General features: G+C 38.8%; 1 protein-coding gene across 20 annotated transcripts in view; it reads left to right on the forward strand.

The window, feature by feature from the left end:
• ADGRL2 (adhesion G protein-coupled receptor L2) overlaps nt 1–21,437 on the forward strand; it is a 176,487-nt gene that overhangs the window by 41,525 nt on the left and 113,525 nt on the right. For all 20 annotated transcript variants that reach the window (XM_058421843.1, XM_058421831.1, XM_058421833.1 and 17 more), the window contains exon 2: nt 9,667–9,839. In XM_058421843.1, the coding sequence (XP_058277826.1) occupies nt 9,767–9,839 (73 nt within the window). In that variant the 5' untranslated portion in view covers nt 9,667–9,766. The remainder of the gene's footprint in view (nt 1–9,666; nt 9,840–21,437) is intronic.

Consider the following 21,437-nt stretch of genomic DNA (forward strand, 5'->3'; position numbering starts at 1 on the left):
TTTAGTGTTCTTTTTCCTTGTAACTTTTCCAGATGTAATCATTACAGTTTACTGACTTAGACTTTCTACAAAAGGAGTAAAAAGTAACTGAAATAATTTCTATTTTTCTATTATAGTTGAATAAATAAGAAAGCCCAGTTTTCCCCAACTGAAAGAATTTTGCAGCTCTGATGAATGACTGGTACTTATTCAGCTGTCTTGCGTAGTTAAGAATTGTCACTAATGCTCATTGCTTATTAAATTGTACAAGAAAATACTCTTAACTACAGCGCTATTGCACTATTATGCACCTCGGCAACTTGTACATCCTTGCCGAGCCCATCATCCATTAAGAGCATTGAATCCCTTGTTTTATTGCAGAATCAGAATTTCTGAATAGATCCTGTAGATTTTTTTGCCAAATTTATTTCATATGTTTCTCAGGTCCTTGATGATGTGCAAGCAGTAGGTGTGTGATTCAGTAGTATATCTGTGTGTAGGTGCAAGGAGGGGAGTGGTGTGTGCAGTGCTGTCATACAGGGCTTCTCACCCTTGAGTTCTTGTCTTGAATGTGTGTATGAGAAAAGCCAGTTATAAGGGGAGAAAAAACAAAGGAGTCTGTTGATTTTTGTTTCATGATTTTAGGGTTTTCAACCTCTTAAGTGCTACTGGTATGGAAAAGGGGTGAATATGAAAGATGTGTCTTCTGGCGCTGCCTGTTTTTTTGTACTTAGGAAGTCCACACAGAAGTCCTCCAAAGGCTTACATAATTTCAGTGGAATTTCAACCTGTAAGTCATACTTGCCTGGAGAATCTCTTCTGCTTAGCAAGCAATTAAAGACTTCTCTACTTCTACTGTCAAAATTAAAAATTTTGTAGTGGCTCATGGCCAAGTATGGGATGGCAGCACACAGCACTTCTCAGGTTTCTGTGCAAGGCATGAGCCACTACCTTTTAATAATTAAATGGTTTGTAAATGGTTTGGAAAATTCAGGTTTATGGAGTTACTCCTGGAAGTTTGTTTGGTGCTGGAGATATTTAGTGGAAGTAAAATGTGGTCTTCTAAATGTCCTGGCCATCAGGCTGCTGGAAAGAGAACATCTCTGATCGTGGTAATATTAATAGCGCTTCAGAGAAAAGAGACAAAGCTAGGAATAATGTAAGAAGGGCCTATTTGAAAAAAGAAAAAGAAAAATGCTTAGGTACAGGATGTTTTAAAACATGGTTAAAAGCATGCATTATTGAAATGGTCTTTCAAAAAATGCATTGTTGTGATGCTATAAATTCTAATACTTCAGCTTATGATGGAAGAAGAAATATTTTAGATTTACTTTCTCCTGCTCTCTGTATGTAGTCACAGGTTTTCGACATTTCTTTGCATGCTCATCTGATGTATTTTATCCTAGATTATCTCATTGCTCCCAAGAAAACCCTTTTGGTAATATTGATAACCTAATATATGATAGATCTTTGTCATTATTATTTCATTTAGTGGTCATATGTATAGACCAAGAGGGAATCTGAATATTGATTTCACTGAATGGCCAGTAACAATGATTTATGAGTCACAGATTCAGTGCAGTGAGCCAAACAGAGCAGAGATTCCATCTTAGGTGCCACTGTTGATTTTGATTCATATTTCACTGCACAGTGATTAGGCCATGGTGTCACAGATGTTAACGTTAGAACAATATTCCTCTCTTAAACAAAGTTCCGCCCAAACTACACCCAGTGCATGGTGACTGTAGCTATATGCCCACTGCTTCTGGCTTTTTAAAATGGTAAATATTTTTCAGTTGCTTATAAAGAGTTGCTGTCTCCCTGATAACAAAGGGTTTTGACAGAATCTTTTTAAACAATCAAAAGTGATTTTGCTGCACACTCAAGCTTGTTCCTGAAACTGGAACAATATAATTTATATTGAATAGAGACCACTTAATATTATCATAAGTACAACTGATGGAAAGCATATGCTTTAAAATGAATGTTAAACCAGCAGCTTCATGAATCTTTTTTTGATTGCCCAGAAAAGAAGTTTCCAGTGCAGTAGTTTCCAGGGAATTGGTGCTACCAAACTGAGGTTTGTGCTTGAATATCAAATGCCAAGGCTGCAGCACAACCATCCCCCAAGGGGTCCAGTGGGTTGGGGTTATACAGCCCCCATTAACCTGGTTATAGCAGGAATAAAAGTGCTGCACATGCATGAGGAAAATGTGTTCTTGTCTGTTCTTGCCTGTAACTTGATTTTATTTGGGAAGTTAGTAATGCGTGGGTGTTTTGCTGGCTCTGTGCTGTCTGTGGAGTTGTCTTATTCAGTGTCAGCTGTGAAAGGCAGAATGCTAGAACAGTTTGGGTTGGAAGGGACCTTAAATTATCATCTAGTTCCAACCCCCCTTCCATGGCCAGGCACACCTGCTGCCAGACCAGGTTGCCCAAAGCCCCATCCAGCCTGGTTTTAAACACTTCCATGGATGTGGCATCAGCAGTCCTGTTCCAGTGCCTCACCTCTCTCCCAGTGAAGAGAAGCTTCCAAACATCTACTCTAGATTTTCCCTCTTTCAGTTTAAAGCCATTCCCCCTTGTCCTTTCTCTGCAGGCCCTTGTAAAAAATCCCTTTCCAGTTCTCATGTGTCCCTTTAGGTGCTAGAAAGGCACTATAAGGTCACCCCAAAGTCTTCTCTTCTCCAGGCTGTCTAAGCCAGTCCGCATGGGAAAGGTGCTCCAGCCCTCTGATCATCTTTGTGGCTTCCTCTGGATGTTCTCCAAAAGGTCCACATAATTCTTATCTTGAAGGCCCAGAGCTGGATTCAGCGCTCAGTATCAGAACTCATCTCCCTGCCTGAGCCCAGGGCCTCATGGCCATAAAGCAGATCAGGTGTGCTGAAATCCGTGCAGTCAATTAGAGAAACACCATGTCACTTCACAGGTACCGACTTGTCTGACCACAGTCCCAGGACTTAGTTCTGTTTGTTTTGTTTTTCAGTCTACTTCCACTTCAAACAAGTTCTCAGCTGTGAAAAACAGTGGAGGAAAAAAAACACAAAATCAGCTAAGTGGCATAACAGCTTTGAGAAATACGGGCCTTTGCAAAGCCTTGTCAAGGCTGTCAACAAACAGTTTCCTGTCTTTCAAGACTGCTGTGTCTTTGGTTGATGTTAGTCTAGTGATTTTTTTTTTTTTTTCCATGGGAAAGAAATGAGATCTTTAATATAAATAGATTATTTTGAGGATTTCTCTTCTCTGAGAAGTTTGAAAAGCCTTTGAATTTTCTTCAGCTGTTACAATTGCTTCTTTAGGTTTGTCATATGGTTCTCAGTGTTTTTGTAAATATACTCATTATTTTCTTGTTTATTTTTGATGTTCATAAAATCTGTCCTACATAGGTTTGAAAATGAGAGCTATTTGTTTTGCAGTTTAATGAAGAGAATGGCAAACAGCCTCAGACTATGCCTCTGGTGTCCACAGTGATCAGCATATTTAACATGCTCAGCATGACACTAAGATGTTACAGCCGATAACAGTTGTAATTGACTTACAGCATCCCTTTCCTCCCCCCTTCTTTGCATGGTGGGGATTTATCTTTGAGTCCCTAGGAAGCTGTAGTGACAGAGAGGGCAGAAATGGTGGAAAGGTTTTACCTGCATTGTCTGTGTCAAGGTGGTCTCATGTAGCGGCATGGTGTCAATTCAGGTGAAATACGGGGAATTTGCATTGAGGATTGAGTGACACCCTCCATCCGCCTCCACCCCTCCTTGATGCTGAGCATTTATCAAAGGCAGAAAGAGAAATTCAGACTTGGCAAAGGAGAGTGCCTGGAGCCAAAAAAAGCCATTCTTATTAGCGCTAGCAAAGGTTTACTTTGCCGGCTTATTGAATGAAAACTCCCTTGAGTGTCCAGGCTTTATGCTGTGTTAACAAGGGGCAAAGCTGGCTTGTTGGGAATGGACCGCTGTGTAACGTGTCTGTAAAACACAAGAGTGAGGCCAGGCTGAATTAGAGTGCTGATGAGAAAGGAAAATCTTTGTCTTTTCCTCTCAAATCCTATTTATTTTCTCTGTGAATGATTGTGGTAGACCACTGGGGTGCTGGGGACTGATGGACTAAATTGTGATGTTCCACTAGTGAAATAGTGTCAGTGCACTGTTCAGTGCCATGTCTTGCATGGATATTTTGAATGATCCATTACACTGAAAGCTAGCAACTCAGGCTGGGGGGTGTGGGTGTTTCTGGGGTCTTTGTCAATTTTAGGGTGTGCATTTATTGCTCACTGTTTCAGGCATTCATCAGGCGAGCATGTAACTACGGAGCACAATGCAACTGAATGCATTGAAGTAATTTTTTTGTAGCAAGATTGGATGACCTTGGTCAAGTCTTGTTCTTACTGTTTTATTCCCTTCCCTCATACTGTATTCTTTCCATGTAACTTGGAAAGAAATGTTTTGGGTTAGAAATCCAGCGTTCAAGGTGACAATTAATAGGGACTGTTGAATACAGAAGTGTAGATAAGACTCCCTGCTACCTTTTGAGCATTAAATTGCTTTTAATGAAAAGGAAGTATTTGTTAGCCATTTTAGATGGATCAGAGTTAGCCTTTCCTTTCACCTTGCAATATGCAGTTGGTTTCATTGGAGCAGATCAGGCATTGGTTGTTTACCATAGGAAGTAGAAGGAGGCTAACTCGATCAGCACAATCTTGATTGTTGTCAGGGTTTTTTTTTTATAAAGTCTCATAGCTAAAACTCATAACCAGATTTTCTGCAATCTGGGACTGTAGCACTAATGTGGAGTTATTAATGCAAATCAATTTTTGAATAAGCATATTGAGAACTTAGGAATAACTCATGTTGAATGCATCTGAAGATATGTTCGATGTCGAAAACTAGAGCTGGATCTCATTGCAGATATGTAGAAAATGGTAGCTCTTGGATCATAAACAGTATTAGTCTCATTTGAGTATTTTGCTAATGCGGCTTAGACAGTTTTACTAATCACTCTTCTCTAATTAAATTCTTGCGTTATAGATTATAATAAATTTAACTTCTTGGGCTTTGGTTTTGTGGGTTTTTTTTTGTTGTTTTTTTAAATTGGGAAGGCCTCATGATGGGAAAGCACGTGGACACATGATTTCTCAGGAGGCTAAGTAGTCTATTATATTGTATGAATATATATCTACTCACCCTTGCCTTCTCTTCCCCCTCCTTTCCTCTGCAGAATGGCTCATATATATTATGAGAATTACTCAGTTTCATAAACTGGGTTATGAAAGGCAGTGGGGGTGCTGCATGTGTGGCAGGGTAGGTCACACAGGATTTATAAGAAGGACTGCCTAGTTCCTCTAGTTCCTTGGCATGTATGAGCTGTGCAGCTATGCCTGATGTTCCTTACCTCCCTGTGCCTCATCATCTGTAAAGCTAGTATAAATCTTATTTCTGTAATAGGGATGTTAAAGCTTCACTGAGGTTGCAAGTGCTCTGCGGTGTTTCTAAAATGATTTGGAAAATTAGGCACTATAGTCTCAAATACATCAGCATTAGTCTGAATGACTTAGCTAAAGAAAAACATCCTTGCTTAGCTGGAAAGATCTCTGTGTTCTCCTTTGTCTTAATTGCCTGAAAAGCTGGATAGGACAGGAGGGAAAAGGCAGCTTTTGAGCATGCTGTGTCAGTTGTCCGGAAGCTCTTAAGAGACCCTTTTTTGGCTTTTGAAAATAAAACCTTGGGAAGGTTAAACAGAGTAGAGTTGGGATGCGGCAGTCCTTTAGAGGTCTTTCTCTTCAAAGATAAAAGTATTTCAAGGAGCATGCTTGGAGCAGCTTTCTCTTATCTCTGGGGTGCTCTTGAGCAATGTTGTGGGGAGAGGGACGGCCAGCAGTGGCATGTATTCTGCAGCGGTCGTGTTCCGTCTGGAAGGAGGTTCAGAAGCACTGAAGAACAAGGAAGCGAGGCGGGGGCACTGAGAAATTCGGGACTTGGAGCACAGCTTATGAATACAGTATGAAGAGATGCCCAGTACCTTTGCAGTGTTACAGGTTTGAACATTAACATTTCTATTCCTGATCTAGCCTTCTTTAGAAGTGCATCTGAGAAGAATCTTAACAAGGTGAACCACTCTACTTCCAGCACGGGGTTGTTTTTTTGGTTGTTTGGGGTTTTGGTTGGTTTTTTTTTTTTTTTTTTTTTTTTTTTTTTTTTTTTTTTTTTTTTTTCCCTGTGGGAGATTGCAGTATGGCCCAGAGGTAGGGATTTAAGTTACAAGTGAAATTTTCTGGGCAGCTTTTATTGCACTCTGAAATTCAAGCAAGATTTTTCTCTAGGGAGTTTCTCCCTGCCCCACCCACAAGCTGAAGCAGACAGCGATGCAGAGAAAAGGTTTATTAAGGTCCAAGGGGAAATAACTTATTTGCACAGGACAGCCACTCGCTGTGGTCTCCTTTTTCTGTTTACAAAGAAGTAACTTAATACATCTTTTCCTGCTGCTTCTCGTTTGGTTTGGGATTTGTTGTTGTTGTTGTGAGATGCCACCGACAGTCTCTATCCCTGCTAGATGGATGGTCAGAAGGATGTGGCTGACAGCAGTGTCTTTAGTCCGAGTGCTCTCTGGCTCCAGCCCATGTCTGGATGCCTTTCTCAGCTTTACTTTTTGTTATGCTGATGAATGGTTGCAACTGCACCCTTCTTTTACTTGGAGCCACACAGAGATTCTCAAATACAGAGGCTCCATTAAAATATTTTTGCTGTGAGCATGTTAACTTAAGAGAAAAGAAGCAAACCCAAACACTATTGCATCAGTTTTCAAACGCTTTTTCATTATTTTTGAGGGGTTTAGATAAACTTGTGTTACCAATAATCTAGCAGGGGCTAGTTTATTTTTAATTCTTTTTGCAACAACACACTGAGTTAAATCCTATGTCTTTGGCTACAGCAATCTAAGAGAACAATATATTTCACAAAACCCTTAAAATTGTCCTTTAAAGTGCTCACGATTTCATCTAAATTGGATAGTTTCTGCCGGTTTTGGTATTATAAAGGCATCAATATATTTTCAGAAGCTGTGGGTCCTTATAAAAGTGACTAAGTCAGTTTAGATGGTCGAGGACTCTTACTCAAATTGAAAAAAAAAAAATAGGCAAAAGTGTTTGGCATACATTTTGCAATTATTTCCTTGGGAGATGCTGGGTCTTACTGTGAGTGATGCTTTGATTGTTGGTTTTATTTTTGACATAACTCTTTCCTCCCCCCTCCAATTTAAAAAGGCCCTCAAGGAAGTGATGACTTTGAGGATGATAAAGTACAAGGATGTCACTGTCCAGTTGAAGTTGGAGAAAGATATCTCAAAACCTTGGAGTGCAGCGATATGTTGTGGAAATAATGATAAAACCCGAGTCTCAGGAAATCCAAATCTTCTGGACAGACTGGGAGCAATCAGAAGGCTGATTTAATTTCATTTTTAGCCATTATTATTCATCATTATTCTCTTGGATTATTCTGATTGCTTACTGAAATTACGCTGATTAGTCTGTAGTGTGTGTGAAATAGTCTTATGATTTTTCCTTTGGGTGCTACAGGTGAAAAATTAATCCAAACTCTTCCCAGGCTTCCAGCTGAACTATCTCCAGGGCTTTTTTTGGAGATCATGGTGGCAATTTTTTCTTCTTAACTCAGCAGGAGCTCCTTTGCAATTTTAATTTCTGCTGAATGCAGTGCATCCTTTGCAGACTTTGTGGACTAGTAAAAGATCTAGAGCTGGAATGTGACTGTCTCTTCGGGGTTGTCCCGTGTCACTATCTAAATGTAGGTCACACCTTGTACCTCAGGGCACACGGGTGTGTGCCAGGGAGAGCCGCGCTCTGCCCGTCCCGCGCTCGGTTTGCTGTTGCCCGCTTCTTGTGGGAAAAAAGTGCCTGACTGAAGAGCACCTGTCTGTAGCTGGAAACTGGAAAAAAGGGTTCATTTTTATGTATCAATAAACAAAAAATAATACGGGCTCAGATGTCAGTTTTCTTTCATTTCCCTGTGTGAGGAATCTCACAAGCACACTTGGGTTGTGAGAGAGGTGCCTCCAGTTCTCTTAAAGAGGAGCCAAGTAAAGAAACCTGCTTGGCTATTTAATAATCTCTGCAGGTACACTGCCTTCATTGAGGGCCGGTGAAATTGTTCCATGTTTTCTGTTAATTCCCATCTTTCTCTCCTTGTGGGAAAAAAGTGTCAGGCTTGTTGCTGTTTGTGTGCTCAGGGAACAAACTTTATCACTGATTATGATTAACATTGAGTAATATACACTTTCTACTTCTGAAAATTATCAAATTTTCATAGAATTTCTGTATCTGGCATTTTGTGCTCTTCGTCCTTTCCACTTCTTGCCTGAAGGGTAAAAGTATTTTTAAGGCCCTTAACATGCTCTAGTACTTGTAAGAATCATAAGTGGTCCTTAGATCCTGCCACTTAAATTTTTACACAGTCATTGTTAAATGATTTTAAAGTAAGATTAATTTCAGATATCTCAGCAATACATCCATGCAGTCCTGTTTGTTCATCCTGGAAAGACCAAGCCAATGTGACACCGGGCTCAGCCCTTTGCATCTATGATTGCTGCAGTGTTCAGGGTTCTCCAGAGTTGTTTCACATATATGCAATGTGTAGAGCCAGCTTTCTACTTAAATAATGTGTTCTTCTATGGCTGTTAATTTTTCTCTAACTTCCCAAACTCTAATAGTCAGGGCTGAAGCATGACCTAGCTTCACGCAGTGAGATATGGAAGAGGATGTGAGTAGTTACTCAGCTGGCTGGTGAGAGAATAGAGTCATTAGCAAAAGGGAGCACTCTGCTGTCAAATCTTCTACCACAGCTACTGCACTCTATCACTGTAATTATATTTTTCAAATGCAAATGATAGCTTTAAGAATTCTTCCTTTGGTACATCGTTTACATGAGTAGCTCAGTCCCTGTTTCTCAGTAGGAGACAAAACTTGTCGAAGGCTAAGGACAGGAGAAGGTCTCATCCGTTGTTTATTCCCTTCTCTCTGAAGATGTTTATTGTGTAGAAATACAGCTAACTGTGCAGTCACATGAAGAGGCTGCCTCACCAAGCAGGGTATTTTGTCAGCAAAGCAGCTGTTACTGCCTTTCTCATGCAAGGAGAGCAATCTTTGTGTAGCATGAAGGGAACGCCAGAGCCATGGCAGGGAGCAGACCTGCTCAGCCTTCCTGCTGAGAAGAGTTGCTGTGTCGTTCTCAGTCCCTCCATGTTTCAAATCCCCAAGAAATATGGTAGTGCCCTAGATTTAATTTTATTGTGGTTCTCTGTGGTAGGGAAATGCAGATTCTGTCACATTTGTGGAGTCAGAAAAGCTTAGCAGACTCATGTACAGGTCCAGTTTCTTATATTCAGTGCAAATGTTCTCCTGTTGTTTTTTGGGGTTTTTTCATGTGTCTTAGTGCAAATACATCAATACAACTCATGCTTTCATACGACTTTAACATTATTTGGCATTGTGCTTAGTGATCAATGACCTTGAGAGATTACATCCCAAAACCCTGCCAAATTCCCAGCAACAGTGCAGGTGTACTCTGAGCTTTTACTAAAAATTTCTGTCTTTGTATGAAATAAAATTTGGTATTCCAAATTATTGGTGCTCAGGTACTAATAGATTTTTTTTCTCCTTTTCTTTCAAATCCTCTGCTACTCCAGGTATGAAGATGAATAATGCAGACCACTGGTTTCGATGATGCTGGGCTTTTATAACTGGATTCATTAAGGAATACAAAGAAAATTCTTACAGGGATCAATAATGGTGTCTTCTGGCTGCAGAATGCAAAGTTTTTGGTTTCTGCTCATTATCAGCTTCCTGCAGTGCACTGAAGGTAAGCCTTAGTTTATTTTTACTTGGGTTTGCAGATGAGTTAAATGGACTGTACAATTAATTTCTGTAAGATAATTTGAAGTTTGAGGATGACAAACTAAATGTATCTGTAGCTTATTCTATATTCTAGGTTTAATTCATAAGACTCAAATTGTCTCTTTTTAATGAAGAAAAGAAGAAAATAGGTTTTTTTAGGTTTGATAGTGTCATATGTTGAAATTGAAATGCAATGTTCAGGCAAGTGAAGTATTAATAGCCTTGATTGGTAGGTGCCTTAATTCTGGATTCTTCCTGTTTATCCTTTCTTTTCGATTCTCATTGCACAACCATTTAGAAGAAATGTATGGATATGTTAAATGTGATATAAAACAACTAAATGAAATACCCATTTTCCTTTTCTCATTTGGCTCACTGAAAACGAAATGGCAAACACTTCATTAAGATTAGTGCTATGCAAGTTAAATTTCAGGAAATAAAACTCAAAGTTCATACAGAAATAGCATCTACTTGAAAATATTTTTGCTTTTTTTAGACAAAGGAAGAATACTTCACTGCTATCAAATGTATTTAAAATAGCTGTTAAATTGAAGAGATGAGGAAGGAAAAAGATTTTTGAAAGAAGATGCATTGTCTATTCTTGAACTGTTTTTTTCATAAACTATACTTAATCCATTTAGTCTGTCTCCACAGCTGTTCTTGTAGTCCTTTCAATAAACAGGAACACGAATGAAAAGGAAAACATGACTTATGAATTCTTAATTAAAAATATTCATATAGAACTTGAGGCTATTTTGGGGTGTAAACATTTTGATTGACTAGATTGCAGGTGAAAAGATTAGTTTAGTAATAAAATAGCATCTCCATTCCATATCACATTATTCTGTTATTGATGTATAATGTATAGACTTCCTTGCTGCATCTTTGTCATAATCTCACCAGTTTTTAAAGCAGATATGCACCTTACTCTGTCAAAATTCCTTGAATTTTAAGGCCAGGCTTTTAGAAATACTTCTGAAAAGCTACCCTGCCTCCTCCTCTCTTTCTTCCTAAATTTGTATAAGTAAAAAGGAACTATTATATAAATAAAAAGTCCCTAAAAATGACAAAACCCAAGATTAAAAATTCAAATATTTTATGCAGACTTCCACACTCATTGTGTAATTTCCTAAGCTTTCTTTCTAGACTTGCGCAGCTCGGCTTGTGCTGGCAGACGAGCTTTGCTGAAATAGACTTTTCACCTGCATGTGTGAACGTACACATCTCTCAGGGAGCGCGTCCTCGGAGTCTTCATGGCAGTTTCTGAACTTGGGGAGGTCTCATTTCACTTAAATAGCTTCCACAGTCAGTTTCCCATCCCTCCCCTCCTTTAATATTGCCAGGATGTAGTAGAAACCTGGCGTTCCCCAGTGCAGCTCTCGGATGGTTTCATCCCTGGTGGGACTCCTGATCTGGGAGCTGCTGTACTCGCTGCCCTCTCAGTGTCTGCCCAGGCTGTGGACTTGGCTGTAATCTTACCTGTTCAGGAAAGTAAGTGCAAACAGCTGGGAAAGGAAATGCTTTCCAGCCTCTTTCACAGGTTAGAAAGGTAGATGTGTATTAGGAGGTTGGAATTATAGACTGTATGGCTGACTGGCTTGGTAATAACTGCTGCTAATTATAAATGCACTTACAGTGCAAAAGCGGTTGCACTAGGTGAAACCTACGGTGTAGGAAGTTGAGACATCTATTTATGGATTTTTTCCTGAAGTTTTGAAACATTAATTTATTATTTGTATTAGTATTAGTATTACTACAGTTGTTTCAAATCTGTCTCCTAAATGAATTTTACAAACATTCAGGTGCTTGCAGTTTAATGCTGTGTGGTGGTTGAAAACATTGGAAAGCAAAAAGGAAAAGCGGACGAACAACTTTTTGTGGTTTGGTTACAGTTGCAAACTGCAGACTGTAACTCTTTAAAAATCTTTTAAAATGTTTTATCTGCTGCGTTTGGAAAGTGAAAAGTCAACTGAGAACTTCTGCAGACTGAATTTTTGCAATTTGCAGAAAGTTAATTTTCATTGTAATCTGTAATATTTCAAGTTCATTTTGTTCTGTCCCTGTTTTTCTTGCTTTTAGTAGCCAGTAGCAATCTTTTGATGCTTCAGTTGTGAATTTACTTTTTTAAAGTCTATACAAGAGCTGCTTTTTCAGCTAAAAGAAACAGGGAAGGAAATTGGGAACAGATAACAGAATCATACCAAATTAATTGTAAATTCTTAAAATAAATGAAATACTGTGGCTCTGTATACTGGAAATGAATATTAATATAGAGTTGGCTTCCAGCCACAGAAGAAAAATGAATACTGCATTATTACACTTTCTCACAAAATTACATTGCCTTCTGCTTCAGTAATAAGAGATGCCAAGTATAACATGCTTTAGTAGCACTTCATGCCTGGAAGTATGAACATGAACAAAGGTTAAAATAAGAGCATCTAACTTCTGCTAGAAATAAGAAAATCTTTAATGCTCTTGCTTGGAACGTAGGATTTTTTTTATAGAAATCTGATGTGTACATGAAGGTTGTTGCAGTTACTGGGGGAGATAAAACCTGGCTGAATTCCCTGCTATTACATTTTAATGTTTCTGTACAGTTCAATGGGGGTAGGGGGGGGTGAAATGATCCTGGATGTGGACAAGTGATTCATTTATTCATATAATGAAACTTTTTCCAATCAAGAAAAGGCTTTATTACTCTCACAGCCTTAACTTTAACTCACCAGGGAATTAGCAAGCAGGCACAGTTATACGAAGGCTGTAATTTTCTTTTAGTGTTACCTATCCAAACAAGAATTGTATCTTCAGATAAGGTCTTGGTTTTGCTTTTTTTTTGTTTTTTTTTTTTTTCCTGGCTATGCAGTCCACATGGGATAGCTTTTGAACCAGTCCGTTCCTTCAGGTGAAATGCACCTGGAACAGACAAGTGCTGACAGCTGGACAGGAAAACCACACTGAGTTATGACACACTGCTGGTACATCTGATCAACAACAAGTCGATATTGTTGTGTTTGTTGTTACTGCCCTCAACAGCAAGCATTGCAGCCCTAAATGAGGAAGAGATGAGGCTGGGAGAAGGAATGGATAGCTCAAATCATGGGTTGAAGTGTTATTAATCCCATTTCTGAAAGTTATTTTTCTGTCCCTTTTTCTAGCACATTCTACATAGGCATGTCTTTCAAACTACAGTTCTCTTGCAAAAGGCAGAATGAAGGGATTACCTTGGGAAGCAGTTTGGCTTGGCCTTGGGAAGGTGGCCTGGGGACTTGGGGCAGAGCAGAGCTCCCTCTGCACTGTGGCAGAGCCCATGTCTGTCCCATATCCTTGTCTGTCCCGTGCCCATGTCTGTCCCATATCCTTGTCTGTCCCATGTCCTTGTCTGTCCCATGCCCATATCTGTCCCATGTTCCTGTCTGTCCCATGTCCTTGTCTGTCCCGTGCCCATGTCTGTCCCACCCCGTGTCTGTCCCATGCCCATGTCTGTCCCATGTCCCTGTCTGTCCCATCTCCATGTCTGTCCCATCTCCATGTCTCTCCCCTGTCCATGTCTGTCCCACCCTGTGTCTCTCCCGCACCATCAGGAGGAGCTTCCTGCTCAGTCCCATGCCTTTGAGTCCAGCTTTACTTACCTGTTTCCTACAAACTCTAGGAAGTTAATTACTTTTGACACCACCTCTTTTTTTTTCCTTCATTTTTTCCCCTTCCTAATTAGGTGAAATCATCTAACAAGTTAAAAATTATCTGAGAAAATACAGAAAGCCAGAGAGTGAGATCACACATGTCTTGTTTCCATAGCAAAGCAAAGTAGAAAGCATATTATACGTATTATTGGTTTCTCTTCAAGCAAGTTAAGACAGATACACTAATATGCATATAAAAAAAGATGTCAGAGCTAAACATTCTGGTGAAGATTGGTTTTTGGACGGTGCAGGTTTCGGTATTTTAAGCTTTATCTTGCTTACAAAGTCCACCTTTTTGACGAACTTTTGATGTTGCTTGTTTTTATTCGCTTCTGCTGCTTGAAAAACACAAGTGCCTTGGAAGCGCTGGAATAATTTTCTTTGCTAGCATTTTATTCTAACCAAGGTTTAATACAATTTAAATTCATTTCATTATGAATTGCTATCTATGCTTTGTCCAAAGGAAGAAGCAGCAGGCTTTCATATCTGTTTAATTCTGTTTTCCTAAATAGAATTAATGTTATTTAAAGAAAACCAGCTTGTCTTTGCTTCTGAATATTTGTTTTAATGAGCATGACACTGAAAAGGATGTATTCCTCTAAATTCCAGTTATGCCAGCCAAAGAGCTGAGTGCTGAATTGGAAGCAGTTCTAAGTGCATATTCAGTGTTAGCGCATTTACTAAAGAAAATACTAAATACAGATAACGTGCTTTGGGCCACTGCAAAGATATTTGCTATTTTAGTGTATTACTTCAGCCTTTCAGCTTCCTGTTAAGCCACTCAGATGTGGAGTGTCTAAAGCACATGGCACAGGTACTGAACAAACTGTAAAAGCACATCAGCTTTCCTACATGCTTTCTAGGAGTATTTAGCAGGACTTTGCCCAGGATAAAAATTATAAAAAACTTGTACCATGGACTAGAGTAGAATTCAACTTCTGTTAATTAGTTGGATTTAGGTTCTGCAAGGAGTGAAATGCATTACGGAGTCACACCAGAGCAAATAGGAGCACTGATTTAATTTCTAGCCGTGGAATTTATCCCAGTGAGGCTCTGTCAGGCACCCAGTTAGTAGGAACCACTTGGTTTACAGAGGTTGCAAAGCATCCACCAGCACACCCAGCCAGACTGGAATTGCCCACCCTTTGGAGGATCACTCATTAATGAGCTTCATGCTATCTTTATTTATGTCAGGTATACCTGATATGGTTTAGGGTTCTTTAGCAAATATTATTTTTTTCTAAATTGGTTAATGCAGATTATGCAGGATTTTTCTGAAGTAAGCAACTGCTGCTCTGGGTCCTGTTTTCTGTCCTGAAAGATCATGCCATTTTTCAGTGAGATTTTCTGGTGCATACTTATCTGGGACATCTCTCTTTTCTTTTCTGAGGGAGGCCCAACATACCTTCTAAAAAAAAAATTGATATAAACAGCAAGACCAACTTCTTCTTAAAGAAGAATGTCTGTTAAGCTTTTCAACTGCATTTCCAGAAAATAGAGACTGACAGACTGCCCGGAAAATCCAGAGATACTTTAACATACTGGCAGTGAATAACGTTTTATATATTCCCAGAGCAGTGAGGTCTGCAGGATTCTGTGCTGTAACATTACATTCCTGAAACCAAAGCAAAACCACCACTATTTCAAAATGTGGAAGAATCATGTAGAAGGACACATGAAGAATCATTTTAACTACTGTACTTACATTTAAATGAAAATTTGCTAGAAAGTGTTAATGTAGGAGTCTTACAATTTAAGCAAAGAAAAGAGTATAAATGCATAATTACTATGAGATGAGTAATAATATTACTATTTTGGTATGCTGTCTTCTCAGTTACTGATAAACATTCTCCTTTTTGAGGGGAGATTTTGCATATTCTTGGGCTCTGTGTTCAGAAGGGGAAAAAAAACCCTGTAGTGTGTAAAATGATAGAAGTGCAGAGCGTTGTGCTAAGGGCAGATGCTGTATTTTTAGAGCCCTCTAAGCTGCTGCTGGAGTTTGCTGTCTTCGGTTGCTGTGACCTTGCTGGGTCCCAGTGGGTGAGGTGAGCTGTGCTGGTGACCAGTGCAATTCGAGGGGGTTTGTTTAACCTTCAGCTGACCTGCGCTGACATCCTTGCCTAAGGGCCTTTTCTTTTGTTAAATGTAAATCTGGGAATATTTTAGATTAGTTTATTATGGTAAAGGGACCTTTGCAGGAATATGGTAGCAGAATTTGGACATGTCTTTTAAAAAGCAAACGGGCTTTATTAGTATTCTATTACTAAATATGGGAAAACATATAATTCAGTTTTTATTGAGTTGCATTTTAAAAATCTTTAATTACTTTTCATTTCTGTTTTTTGTCGAGCGGAAGAATGCTGCTTGTCTTAGTAACAAGGTTTTTTATATAGTTTTAACATTGTTTTATATTGTACTTTCAGGTCATAGTGTAAAATGTAAGTATAACTGTCTGAAGCATCTGACAATCAATGAATGCTTCAGCATTGGCTTTCTTATTGCATTTAGTGTCCTTATGATCAGATTATAAAAATTATCATAAAGTATAATGATTTTAGATGTAATATTTGTTGCCAAGTTCTACAAGCACATAATGGGTTTTATATTGCAAGTAGATCCATTGATGCTCATGGTCTACCTCTGTGAGTAAATGGCACAGAAAGTAATAGTCTGTGCTAATTGTATATTGCATGGATGGATGTCTTGATAGCAGGAAGCATATGTAGGATGAAGGCACTACAGAAGAACAACTTACACAAAGGGCTCTAAAATACATTTCATGTATGTGCCCGCTTCCATGTTTGTGCTAGCGTTCCGGGTTGTGTTATGTGAGGAAGAGGGGATAAAACTATTCACAGAGGGAAATTCTTGACTCGTCCATCCATACTCCCATTATAAAGGTGCTTAATAGTGTAGGAGCTCCTATCAATGGGGAAGACCCTTAAAAATTGACCTTTTGCAGTGGTTAACTGGTGTAATCTTTATTCATCAACGTTGTTTTTGTAGAAGAATATTTACAATCGCTCATTTTTATTTTTGTTTGTTTGTTTATTATGTTTGGGTTGATATTTTAAATGAAACTCAAGTATACTGGTTACTTCTGCAATTATAATTTCTTTTTTTCCAGGAATACTAAATTTTTTACATTTTCAGCACAGGATATAATTTGTATGTGTGCCTTTGTAAATGAGCTACACCTGAAATCCACAGTCATAGTATGGTAAATTGAATATGCAGTTCTTTTTGATAGTAGGAGCTGAAAAAATCCTTTTGTGTGAGGTGTTCCAAATCTACCGTTCCTGAAAGAGTCTCAAACTACTCCTTTGGCTTTCAAAACCCAACTGTGCTAAAGCTCTGTGTGTTTCTATAATCTCTACCTCCTTGCTTTCATTTGAAGTATAAAGAAATGGAGCTGTATGAATGTTAGCTCTGCTTATGGCTCCATCTTTCAGTCAGGGAGACAATTCATTCATGTCCCAGTGACATCAAGGTAACCCCTGTAAGTGTACACGAGGATGTTGGCAGTGGTGGAGGAGATTCCCTGGCTGTTCCTTCTGAGCTTGGACCAGTCCAGGTGGTTGGGAATGTTTAATTCTTTTTGTTTTCTCAATTTATCCTAGTATAATAATCCTGGTGTTTTCTTGGTGTATAAAAGATGTGTGGGGGAGACTAGTTGGGAAGCAAAATGAATTTTTTTTCATCTGTTGCCTGAGCAACCCATACATGTGAGAAGCCCAGGGGGACCACATAACTTTCAGTTGTTGGATACAGCACTCGGCGAGTTTTATGAGGGATCTTGACGATGGAAGGAAAGCTGGCTTTTGTGTTCTCCCTTGTCAGGGATCTGGATGTCTCTCTCAGGAGTTAGGCAGTTTTGTTCTCTTCCAGCAGAAAGCACAATTAATGCAAGGTGCTGTTGGAGCAATTTTCTTGTTAAATTTGAATTAGGTAATTCATTTAGGAAACCTGAGAGGAAGTTGACACTGAAACCAGATTCGCCTGCGTGCTGCACTTTCAGTTGGAAAAGCAGTGGGAAATGTTTGCCTTTTACAGGCTTCAGTGCAGTTTCATATCGCTTGTGTTTTAACCATCTTTTGAATGAGCTTCAGTCAGATTTTCCTCTTTGCCGCTGATCCTGTACATGTGACTGGATCTGCCTTCCACAGTTATTTCTCCCATTGGGTTTGGTTGTTCATTTCGCTTAGGCTTGTGAGTCGCCTCCAACTGCAAAATGTTACTTTATGAATTAAGTGTCTATTCTGCAACACTGTAGCATTTGCCATTGAAAGTCTATTGGAAAAGTCTGGGTTTCTGACTGTGGACTGATCATGCTTTTTCGTGGCTTTAGATAAATATGCTTTTAGTAAACAAAACTGAGCAGTTTGTTGCTTACGCTTTTGCATCATTTAATTTGCAACAGATGAAACTGGCATGCGTGAAGAGTGAAGCATGGAAAGTACTAGAGGGCAAACTGGTGGTTTGTGATGTGGATTATTACCCATAAAGATGGATAGGGTCCACGAAACATCACTTCATGTATTAATGCACCAGCTGGAAAAAAAAGAAAAAATCTATCAGCATATTATATCAAGCATAAACTGATTGGTTTAGGGCTTCAATTCAAATCCTGCTCAGTAATCTTCCCTATCTTTATGCTACTCTGAAGATCTAAATATATATAAACTTCCTATATATAAAAAGCATCTGTACATTAAAAAAAAAATAAAAATCACAATACAAAAGGCTGGAAGTCATCCATGAGTAAGCTGTCTCGAAGGATTTATGATACAGTGTTTTGTTTTGCAGTGTAACTGAGAGCCGACAGAAAAACAGAAATACATCTACCCGGCAGTCTTTCCTTTACCGGTTACAAAGTCATCTAATAATGTAACAATTATTTTAGGCTTTATATGTAACAATGTAGCAATTATTTTGCCGTCCAAATTCTTTCAAATTTCACGCTGATAAACCAACATTCCTGACTCAGTCCTGAGAACAATTCCTGTTATGATATTTAGTCTTATCTCTTTGATGCATTATTTTCCATCTCTTAGATCTGTTGTGGATCCATTTTAACTATATTTCTATGTTGACTTCTTTTTACCAAAGGTTTTTTGAAGTATGAAGAGAGACTTTCTGAATATTTACTGTTAAATATTTGTCGTCATGTTAATATTATTTGTAACTGATTCAGTGACTCTAACTTTACTTACCTCAGAGCCTCATCTGTTTTGATTACTTTTATTCCCTTTTGTTATATGGCTGATTAAAAATAAAATAGAAAAATCCAGTGACAATAACTGGGAAAAACTAGTAAAGAAAATCTTTGGTCAAGGTATGAATGATTATGACATACTCAAAATTAATTCTCTTGATCCTCTTTCCATCTGGAGTAAGGGATAAGTTTGTAACAGGGGGAAAAAAAAGGTGCATTTAGAAGCATTCAAGGATGTTAAGCAACAATAAAACTCTGTAACCATTGAAATGACAGCAACTGACTATTTGAATTAACTTTGTGTTTGGCTTAATTTTGGGGCCTAATTATTCCTAACTTACGTGAGTAGATTTCAATTATACAATACTGCAGGGATTTGTAGCTAAGGCAACTAAAGGAATCATTTTACATAAAGTACTTTTGTTCAACTGATTAGGCAGGTAAAAATGGAATGATAGAAAATGGGAACTCTTGTCTAATCAGGGCCAGTGAATTCTTACCAATGGCACTATGAAGAAATAACACAAGGAAATCTCATTTTTGAAGATTTTGAGACTCTTTTGGCAACATGTTTATATCTTGATAGGGTGGTGTTAGTTAGCTGTTCACAAACAATTGTCTGGAGTATTAACAATATCTCTATCAGTAAAAAGACAGTGCATATTTTTGTGGTACCTTGGTTTGGCCTGCATGAGATGGATAGTTCTAGAAGCTTGATAATTAAAAATTTTGTTCTCAGAGGGACTTTTTAATATGTATTTATTTATGCCAGTTAAGCATTTAAATGGGCAAAAGATGCTATCTTCATTGCGTGATATTTCATGTTTTAGACATAAAATAATTTTTAGACATACAATTCATCTGCAGCATCCCACTTATTTAGAATTACTGTTCCATGAAAATAGTTCTCAATTATGCTACATTGTTAAGATAACCTGGGGGAATTAAAAGTGAAGGAGATATTGGAATAAAAGCCTCTGGAATCAATTCCCGTTTTAATGCCCACACATGTATACCCTTCATTGTGAATTAATTTTTCAACAAATTACCTGCATAGTTAGAGCTTAAACCTGCGTAGTTTTATGCATGTATAGATAGAGATATAGAGATATATATTTTGACAGTGTGAACACATATGCTCAATTAAAACTTATTTTTATTCTTTGAGCATTTATAAAGTCATGCCTCCTAAATTAGAGCTGCAGCATACGTAGGTGTCTCCTTTTGATGATAGTAGACTAACTTCCCTAGATTTAGAATGCCTAATTTTGTTTTCCCTCCATTTTTCAAGCTCAACTTTTTCAGTTTCCTCAACCAAAGTATTGAAGGTTACAAGAGTGCTTGTTCTGCTGACAACACAATAGCATGTCTGCAACCTAAACTATTAAGTCTGTTTTTAGAGCTGTCAGCTTTGCCCGTGTCACTTGAATATACACCTAGACCTTACAGTCAGATACTTTAGGAGAAGCACTGCACTTGTTTTCTGTGTTTGTTGTGTTTAGGAGGTCAGAACTTGGAGTGCCTCTGATAAGGTTAATGGAAGGCTTTGATGCTGTTTAAAGGGAGGAAAAAACCTCACTCATAAAGCATTTGGTTAAAATGCATAACAGCAATTTCTAAATTAGATCCCAAATAAATGCTTAAAACAATAAAATCAGACAATAATAAATGCCCATGCATATCTTTCCTCCCTCTTCACAAATTCCAGTTTTTTATGGAAAATTTGTATTTTTGATCATATGTCTGCTGTTAACATTAATGTTACACGCTTTCAATTAGTACTGCTGACAAGTTATTTAGAAAAGTCTCTGGAGCATGAGGAGATGTGTACAGCTTCTCTGTGTCTGCTGTTTGCTTTCCAGAGTGAAAGTATTAAGATTTAATTATGGGAAGATGTTTGCAGTAGGCAGTGTGCCTTGGCAAGCCCATCAGGGGCGAGGCTGCGGGTGCCCTCCGTGCAGCTGGGCAGGGGGACGATCCTGCCTGGCGAGCTGACACCACAGAGGGTTCGTGCACACCTCGGCGTGAGCTGCACGATGTCCGTCTGATGGTGGGAGGAAGTGTTGACTCCTGCTCTGGCACTCCATCAGCTCCCTTGTGGTCTCTCTGGCACCCCTGTGGTGGACTGATGCAGGAGGCAGGACCAGAAGGAGACAGCTTTTCTTTCTCTTTTAGGAAGAACTTTCCCCCAGCCTCTTCCCTGAGCCATGTCACCCAGGCATTTGACAACTGGGAGAGGTGTAGGTCATGGTGGAGCTGTCAGGGTGCTTCACCCTTAAACAGATGAAAAAACAGTGAGAACTGTGCATCCGCTGAAGCTTGGTAAACTGCTGTGCCAGCTGAATGGGCATTTTGTTTTCAAGATGGAAAACTGGTCTAAAACTGGTCTAAAACTTTGTTAGAATACAGTACCAGTTTGACACTTGGCGTGATTAACGTTCCTTTATGCGACCCTGTCATTTAAAGTCAGAGTATCTAGAGCCTGATTCTCCTTGATTTAGTTATGAAGATGGTGAAGGGTATCCCAAATTGTCTGCAAGGGTTTACAAATGCAAATATGAAGACAGCCTATGTGATTTTATAAGGGTGTGGTTGGGTGCATCCAGAGTTGCATCTGATTTCTGTCATGAAGAGAGAAACAAGATCTTTCCAAAGGGTCCATTTCCCA

Source organism: Hirundo rustica, chromosome 9 (assembly GCF_015227805.2).
Source record: "Hirundo rustica isolate bHirRus1 chromosome 9, bHirRus1.pri.v3, whole genome shotgun sequence".
NCBI lineage: Eukaryota > Metazoa > Chordata > Aves > Passeriformes > Hirundinidae > Hirundo > Hirundo rustica.